The sequence below is a fragment of the Populus trichocarpa genome, chromosome 2 (genome assembly GCF_000002775.5).
Source record: "Populus trichocarpa isolate Nisqually-1 chromosome 2, P.trichocarpa_v4.1, whole genome shotgun sequence".
Classification (NCBI taxonomy): Eukaryota; Viridiplantae; Streptophyta; class Magnoliopsida; order Malpighiales; family Salicaceae; genus Populus; species Populus trichocarpa.
This window is the reverse complement of record NC_037286.2, coordinates 11,404,600-11,413,950: the sequence shown is the minus strand read 5'-3', so window position 1 is coordinate 11,413,950 and position 9,351 is coordinate 11,404,600. Positions and strand designations below refer to the sequence as shown.

At 36.2% G+C, this 9,351-nt stretch overlaps 1 protein-coding gene across 1 annotated transcript; it reads right to left on the bottom strand.

Annotated features, from left to right (window-relative positions):
- Positions 1 to 4,625: 4,625 nt before the first annotated feature.
- LOC7494016 (geraniol 8-hydroxylase) lies at positions 4,626 to 6,463 on the bottom strand. The gene is made up of 2 exons (XM_002301269.4): positions 5,500 to 6,463; positions 4,626 to 5,398 (listed from the first exon to the last, which is right to left on the bottom strand). Exons 1-2 carry the CDS (start codon positions 6,403 to 6,405, stop codon positions 4,802 to 4,804), a joined length of 1,503 nt encoding a protein of 500 aa, XP_002301305.2. The 5' UTR covers positions 6,406 to 6,463; the 3' UTR covers positions 4,626 to 4,801.
- Between the last annotated feature and the right edge of the window lie 2,888 nt (positions 6,464 to 9,351).

Below are 9,351 nucleotides of genomic sequence, written 5' to 3'. Positions count from 1 at the left end.
GCAGACTTTCAAATACAGGAGAATTGCTCAAAGATCCTTGTATATACCAGCGTCTAGTTGGTCGATTAATTTACTTAACCATCACTAGACCTGATATCACATATTTAGTTCACATTCTCAGCCGATTCATGCATGAACCACGTCAACCTCACATGGCTGCTGCTCTTCGAGTTGTTCGTTATTTAAAATCAGCTCCTGGTCAAGGTTTGCTTCTTCATTCAAATAACTCATTACACTTAAGGGCATTTTGTAACTCTGATTGGGTGGGCTGTCCTGTCACTCGCCGCTCCACCATTGGGTATTGTATTCCTTGGAAATTATTTAATTTCATGGAGAACCAAAAGGCAAAAGACAGTTTCCTTATCAAGTGCGGAAGCTGAATACAGAGCAATGGTAGGTACATGTTGTGAGCTTACTTGGTTAAGACATTTATTAACAGATTTACATATGCCAGTTTCAGATCCTGTTACTCTTCATTGTGATAATCAAGTTGCCTTACACATTGCAAAAAGTCCTGTGTTTCATGAGAGAACTTGGCATATTGAAATGGATTGCCACTTTATTCGGGACAAAATTTTACGAGGTGAAATTGCTACTCAATACGTGATTTCTTCACAACAATTAGCAGATGTGTTTACAAAAGCTTTGGGAAAAGAGAAGTTCAGACAGCTCATGTGCAAGTTGGGAGTTATTGATATTCACTCTCCAACTTGAGGGGGAGTGTTGGAAATTATATTAATAGTGTTTTGATGTAAATAGGAAAGCTGTATCTTGAGATAAGTAGGAAAGATACGTAAGAATATTTTGTATCAATCTATATTCAATTAGCTGTCATTCCTTATCAGTCTCTGATTTACAAGGGAACCCCAATGTATCTTGTATATATATTGAACTTAATCAATACAGAAAAGTATTCCGCTTGAATAGTTTTTACTCATAAAACTCTCGTAGACCATTAGGTTTTTTAGTGACCATGCATGATACTAGGTGTCAACTCCTTCAAAATCATAATTTTATGATTAATCCCAAAACCCTTCAATCAAGGAGGAAAACTCGTCATTCAACATCGTGCACATCACGACACTAACCAATCATGAAATTTACTAGCAATAGTGGTCGATTTATTCTATAAGAGTGTGTTTGGTATTGCGGTAGCTGTTGTAGTTGTGATTTGAAAAAAGTTGTTTTATAAAAAGTACTTTTAGTTGAGGTTGGTTTGAAAAAATAGATGTTTGGTTAAAACTGTAGTTGAAATTGAGGTTAAAGAAAAAGTAGTTTAATGTGTTTGGTTAAGAATGCTTTTGAAATTGAGGTTATAAAATAATTTTAAAAAATATATATTAATATTGATGGTTTTTAATTTAAATATTGTAGATTTAACTATTAAGATATATTCTCCAACATTAAGGGTCGAGATTTCATTAATTCATAAGTTCAATGCATTTTTAGCGTTGAACCGGACCGGTCTGGCCGGAACAGTGGATCATGAGTTTTCCAGCTCAAGAAGGAACAAATTGCTGCTTCTTGCAAACCTGTGGCCGTGCCACAATTAACAATAGGCCCCACCAGTAGAAATCTGCTGTTGGAGCATTACCAAACGGGTGAGTTGTTGTGATTGCTTCAAACGCAGAAGCAACCACGCAACCAAATACCCTCAAGGATTAAAAAGTTGCCACTAGAGTAAGATTTAACTTTTGGAGAAGAAAACTTGGATAGCCAACCACAAAGAGCTTCAATGTACACCTTATGTATAGATATATAAATAGTGAAACAAAAAAAGCCAATTATCAAAGTTGAATAGTAGCGCGCGAGATGATGAGAGTCATTAGAGAACTTTTTATATGCTACTAGATTATGCACTTACCATTTACCAAGAACTTTTTATTTGGATTTCTGATTTTCACACGTGATTGTTAGTTAGTTAGGTAGTTATGTCATCTGGGAAGTTAGATGACAATTAGTTTTTTTAGTTAACGGGTAGTTAGTTGAAATGGAATTGTATAAAGGAAGAATTGTAAGAAACATGATGATCAAGTAATAAAAGAATGTCATTATTTCTGTAGTTTTCTCTCTTCTTATTTCTTTCTTTTTAATTCGTCAACCTTAAGGAAATACATTATTTCATCATTTAATAGTAGACAATGGTGGAAAACAACAAAGTAAAATTATACAAAAGGTTGGGCCAATAGCCTACAAGCTATAATTGCCAGCAGATTCTTCTATTCATCCAGTGTTTCGTGTCTCATTTCTTGAGAAAAAGGTGGGAGGTAGTGCTGTAGTGGCTATAGAATTACCAAGGATGGATGAGTATGGTCGTTTTAAGGTGCAACTAGTGGCAATTTTGGATAGAAAAATCATGAAGAAGGGTAATAAAGATGTGGTAATGGGACTAGTCAAATGGTTCGATCTGTTTCAAGAGGATGCAACAGGGGAAGGTTTGAAAGAATTGAATGAGCAGTTTATAGATTTTAGCACGAATTCTTGTATTGAAGACAGAAAGCTACAACTAGCAGCAACAACTAATTAATGCAGTTAGTTATTTGGATTTTTGATTTTCACACGTGATTGTTGGTTAGTTAGGTGGCTATAGTCAGCTGGGAAGTTAGTTTTGTTGAGGACATTCCACCACCACCATCAACAGAGCCTCCACCACCACCACCACCACTAGCTGGTGATTTTCTTCATGGTCTTACATTCAAAGTGGGTTTTTAATGTCATGTTTATGTACAAACTGCTCTTTTAAATTGGGGTTTCAGGTGATCCTGTGCTTCTATTTGATGAAATGCCTGAGATAAATTTAGTTACTTGGAAACAGTAAGGCCCTCAGAAACACAACCTTCCTTTCGTTATTACTGCTCGTTCTTTTTTCAAATTTCAATCTGAAATCACTCCTCAAATCAAACCCTTTTCCTAAAGCCTTGATTGCCCTCACCTGCATAGGCTTCTCTGCCCAGTGCTTTTCCTTTTCTAGAAGCCAAATTTCCTTTAAAAAAAAAAGCCAGTCCTTTTTTCAAGTAAAAAGAAGTTGGGTTTGGTACTTCATAATCGAAGAAGAATCGGAAGATGGATCATTTCTATAAGTTCCATGGATTATTAACTTTTATTGTTATTGATAGAGATATGATTTTCACAAGTTTATTTTGTAAAGAATTGTTTATACTATTAGGGGTCAAGCTGCTAATAAGCTGTATGGTCTACAAGTTTATTTTGTAAAGAATTCATAATCGAAGAAGAATCAGAAGATGGATGGTCTACAAATTCGACTATAAGGAAATCAAGTTTGCAGCTTGATCCATGGATATACAAAGAAAACATGGTTTAAGTTGGGTTTGGTACTTGAGAATTGAGACTATATGGGTAAAAAATGAGCTAGTTTCCATGCCATAATCCCATTTCCTGAAATTTACCTTCTTGTAGTTGTTGTACTTCACTTACTATAGTGATCATTGCTTGTTATATTATGTCAAATTCCTAATAATCCAAACCTAAATATGAAGCTTTGTATTATAAAATATATATATATAGGAAATATTATAGGCACTATTCTAGTATTGTAATCTCTACCTTTACTATTTTATATTGCCCTACACATATAAATAGAAAAAAATGATCAACTAATAGGTTAAGTCTCCTACTTCTTCTCAACTTGGTATAGAGCCTTTTGACATCATAACTCCTCTCTTCCTCTCCCAATTGGACTTTGATGTTGCTGCCGACTTCTCCCTCCACCAAACCAACGTTGTAGCCTAGTTGGCCACTCACAGGTTGCTGCCACTGGTGCCTTCCCACAATAGCAGCCTCCTCCGCTTGCAGAACAAAACAATGACTCTTCTTCTTATGTTTTTGTTGTTCCTTTTCACATTATGGAGACATCAACTCCAGCTATACATATTCAAAATGTGGTTCCATAGTGATAATATAGGTATTCCAGGAATGAGCTTTTTCTCAATTAACGATAATTGAGAAACAAATCTTTTGTATCATGATGGTTCATATATACTTCATGAGGGTTACTTCAGAAAGAAATGGAAGCCATTAAATCTAGAAGAAATCAGAAAAGTGTCCACAGGTTTTTCATGATAATTCAAAAGTGTTCAAATGTGTAAAGACTATCCTAGAAAACTGGTTTGATTTGAAAATGATTTCCATTTTTCCATTTTCCTCTAAACATAAAACAATATAGTGTTTGAGGACAGGGCTGACGATGAGCTAGCTACCTGGCCCTCGTGCACATATATGCACATATATAAATCAGCATCTTCCATGGTTGCTTCCACAGTTGCTTCTGCAGTTTCGTCCAGCTCCTTCACTGGACCACTAAGCAGCCCAGCCACCCCAGACCATGTTTTACCCAGACTGTGTGATGTTTGAATTTCATGTTCTTAGAAACAGGGAAAATAATTAATCACATAGTTTATCGTAGAAGAAATTCAAAAGTTGGATGTTGCATGCTATTCTCCCCTTTGGCTGTGTTACAAATCCGAAGATAAAACAAAATTAATATTACATGTAACTATTTGATTGGCTACTATACACATACACTAACACAATCGTTGATAGAAAGCTTTCAATTTTATGTTGTCAAATTGTCTCCCATTTTTTGCTACAAGCATAAAAAGACAACAAAACCTGCAAATGATGTTTTTTCATACAAGCTTGTTTCACATGATACACTACACCATCAATAATAAGATTTCTCTTTATTCTTTGTATCTATCTCTTTTCTCAAAATAGATCACATAGAGTAATAATATCTCATACCTCGTCCCAGAGGCCATGGTAACATTGTAGAGAAATAAGTTCACGTTTTCATGGGTATAGCCCGGAGAGGCTCACTCTTATGTAATGTAAGCCCAAACGTTTCACTCGTGTCTATATCCTCTGGTGTCAAGTCACCTGCAATCTTCCAATCAAAAGAGTGGATGAGAGATGCCAACGTCAAATGCACCATCTTGTGGCCCAAAGGCAATCCAGGGCAAATCCTTCTTCCTGCTCCAAATGGAATTAGCTCAAAATCTCTTCCTTTCACGTCAGCTTGGCATTCTAGGAACCTTTCAGGCTTGAACGAATTAGGATCTGGCCATATGGCTGGATCTCTTCCTATTGCCCAAATATTGATTAGTATTTGTGCATTTTTGGGCACTGTGAAGCCTTGCATCTCTACTTCGGATACGGCTTTACGGGGCAGCAGGAGTGGTGCTGGTGGGTGCAGCCGAAATGTCTCTTTGACTATTGCTTGAAGGTAAGGACACTTGGAGATGTCTGATTCTTGAACTGGTCCTTCGACTTGTTGGAGCTCATTTTTGGCTTTGACCATTTTATCAGGGTTCAGTAATAACTCTGTCATTGCCCACTCTACTGTGCTTGAGGTAGTGTCAGTGCCCGCAATGAAAAAATCCTGATGTAAACACGTAAGACAATTAATCTCTGAACTGAAGGTTAGTGTGCAGAAAAACTTGGTCATAATTATGAATTAGATAATCTAATCTCAATACTTACAATAAGCAAAACCTGTATGTCAGTGGAGCTCAATTCAGTATTGTTTTCTTTGGCTAGAATCAGCAGGGCATCAAGTACATCATGGCTTGCCTTGGATGCAACCGAAGAAGAACGTAGTCGTGTCCTCTCGTTGATGATACTATCAAAAATTTGAGTTAATCTTTTCAAATAATTATTCGTCTTTCGTCTTATACCTTGTGGATCTACTAATCGAAGTATTGGGAAATAGTCGGCAATATTTGGCTTGCCAATTTGTTCCAAGACACCCACCACAAGATTGCTGAACTCTTGAGACAAATCAGAATTGTAATTGGTTACATCAAGAGAGAAGAAGGTGTTTGAAATTAAATTAAGGACAGTTGTGAAAACAGATCTACCAACGTCGACAGCATGTCCGTTGTTGCACTTTTCATGAACATATTCTAGCAATTCTTGAACCTTTTTTCCACGGAGGGCTCGGCTGGCATCAAGCCTTTGCGAAGTGAACATTTGTGTGGCAGTGAGTTTTCTGAGAAATTTCCAATGAGTCGACGCAGGCAACCATACCATTGAATTTTTGTGGTAGTTATAGTATTGTACATGAAGAGCATCTGGGACTGTTCTGCTAGACAAGGCTTGGTCATGTTTCTGTAATGCTTCTTTGGCGATATTCGGAGAGGAGATGACTATTGTGGTTATCCTACCAAGCTTGAGGGTCATTAAAGGTCCATAAGTTTGTGAGAGTTTAGCAAGTGTTCGGTGGGGCTTGTCACCGAGGGCTAATATGTTTCCAATTATCGGCAACTGGCGAGGGCCAGGTGGGAGGACGGTGCAACCGGACTTCCGGCGAAGTAGAACGGATGCGTTGAGCACGTGTAGACATGCCCAACAAAAAGAAATTAGTAGCAGGTAAAAAAGGTACTCCATTGGCTGATATTTTCTTATGGCCTCTCTTTATGTCGTCTCTACAATGTGCTAGAGCCTAGAGGCATGCATATATAGGTTTTTTTGGGGAGTTTCAAATGGATTTATTAAAAAAATAGGACGTATTTGAAGTGGATACAAATTGAAAATTAAAATTTTAAAGTACAAAAACTTATACACCGACTTTTCAATCATTCAAAGATGGTTGAAAAGACAAATAATAGCGTGTGAGTAACTTTTTTTAGATATCCCTGTATTTTTTATTTTTAATAAAAAAAATCTTTTAAAATCAATTTATTAAAATAATATTTAAGTGGTTATCCTATTTCATTGTTTTAAATAAGATTAGGGTTTTTTCTATGATGATATTGTCAATTGCTTTATAAATAATTATGTATTAGTCTAGTATACAATATTTTAAAAATAATTTACTCATTGATATTTAATAAGGATAAAATATCTATTTTTTTATTGTATTTTTTTATGTAATTTTCTTAGATTTATTATTCTTAATTTTTTCATATAGGTGCGTAAAAATAATAAATTCAAAGTTTTTTATAAATAAAACTAACTTTCACAATTATAATAATTTTTATTTAAAAAATAATACTTTTCATTAAAAAAACATTTTTTCATAAAAATAAAAAAGAAATGCATGAATAAAAAAATTAATTTTTTGATTAAAAGTATACTCTCATTATAGTTTTTGCAAAACTTCATTCTATTTTTTTATATATTAAATTAAATTTTTTATTTTTTTAATTTGTAAAATTAAATTTTATTTTTATAAAATTAAACATCAATTTAATACTGAGATATTTTTTTACATTTATAAATAGGATGTAGAACGTTATCCAAAACAAATTTTAAGCTTGAAACCAAGTGAAGATAATATGAGAGTAATGAAATTCTGAATTTGATAATATTCAAGGACAAAATAATTACCAAACCAAGCTGAGAAATCATCGATCAATATAAAGAATTAAACGTGGACTGGAGAGAAAGATTAAAGAACTGTTGTATTAATTCTTCTGCAGTGCTTCTTCTTCATTCTCGTTGTCTTTAAATAGACTTTGAGTTATACAGAGTTTTACAGTAATGCAACAACTATCATGTTATAGCCTAAGCATGATATACATTTGAATTTGAAAGGCTTGTTATCTTATCTTCTGTTGTTAACATTATCTCCTTTATTTCAGGAACCGACTGTTGGTATTGAAGAGTTCTGATTGACCTGTTCTTCTACATTATGGACATGTTCTTCTACACACCCCCGCAGCTGAAAGGGTAAGGAACGAACAGTGAGACTGTCACGTAGAAGAAGAAACCGAGTGGAAGACAACGGCTTAGTGAGGGCATCTGCATACTGATCTTTGCTAGATACAAATTGAACATGAAGTTGACCACGTAGAACTTGATCACGAACAAAGTGAAAGTCAATTTCAATATGTTTTGTGCGGGCATGAAATAGAGGATTACTGGTCAAGTATGTAGCTCTGATGTTGTCACACCAAAGAACCTGAGGCTGGACAAGTTGTACATGAAGGTCTGTTAGCAAGGATTGCATCCATTGAATTTCTGCAGCAGCATTGGCAAGAGCTTTGTATTTTGCTTCAGTACTACTGCGTGCAATAGTTTGCTGCTGTTTGCACCCCCATGAAATTATATTTTTGCCTAGATAAACACAAAAGGCACCAACTGAGCGTCTGTCATCATGATCAGATGCCCAATCCGCATCGCTGAAGCAATGAAGTTTGACGGCAGTACTTGGTTGAATTAACAACGCATGAGAGATTGTGCTTTTTAAGTAGCGCAAAATACATTTTACAGCTGTCCAATGTGGTTCAAGCGGATTATACATATATTTGCTAACCTTGTGAACTGCAAAGGCAACATCAGGCCTAGTGAAGGAGAGGTATTGCAGCCCGCCAATAATGTTGCGATATAAATGAGGGTCAGCAAAAGGTATTCCATCAGATTTTGATAATAACTGGGAGGTGGACATGGGCGTCAAGCATGGCTTTGCTTTGTCCATCTTGCTGCGAGTAAAAAGATCTAGAATGTAACGGCGCTAGGATAAATGCAAACCACTGGCGTCTCTGATTGCTTCAATTCCTAAAAAGAACGTTAAGTCACCAATGTCTTTCACTGCAAACTTGTTATGTAATAACTGAATCACACGTTTAATAGATTGCATGTCATCCCCAGCCAAAATTATGTCATCGACATAAATGAGAAGATAAATGAGTGTGGAGCCTTGGTGATAAATATATAGAGAGTGATTAGCTTGACTGTTAATGAAGCCGATGGCCTGCAGCTGATCAGTCAACCGAGAGAACCATGCTCTTGGTGCCTGATGAAGACCATACAGAGATCTCTGTAACTTGCAGACATGGTGAGGCAATTGCGGATGAATGAAGCCGGGAGGTTGAGTCATAAATACATCTTCGTGGAGAAGGCCATGTAAGAAGGCATTTTGCACATCTATTTGACAAAGATACCAATCATGAGAAACTGCAAGAGACAACACCAAACGGACAGTAGGTGGTTTAACCACTGGACTGAATGTCTCACCAAAATCAACACCCTCTTGTTGATGGAAACCTTTGGCTACTAGACGTGCCTTGAAACGTTCAATGTTACCATCAGCTTTCCTTTTGACTTTGTAAACCCATTTGCAGCCAACTAGATTGGCATTCTATGGTTTGGGAACCAAAGTCCAGGTTCCATTTGCTAACAGTGCATCAAATTCTTTGTTCATAGCCTCACGCCAATGGTGGTGTTTGACTGCAGTTGAATAGCAAGTGGGTTCTCTGTTTTGTGGTTGGAGTGTGGTCATAAGGGCTTTGGGAATGGGATAGCGAATGTGGTGATTAGATAGGATTTTTGGTTTGTGGATGTTATTCTTACTTCTTGTGATCATGGAATGAGAGGTGTGAACCGGCTGCT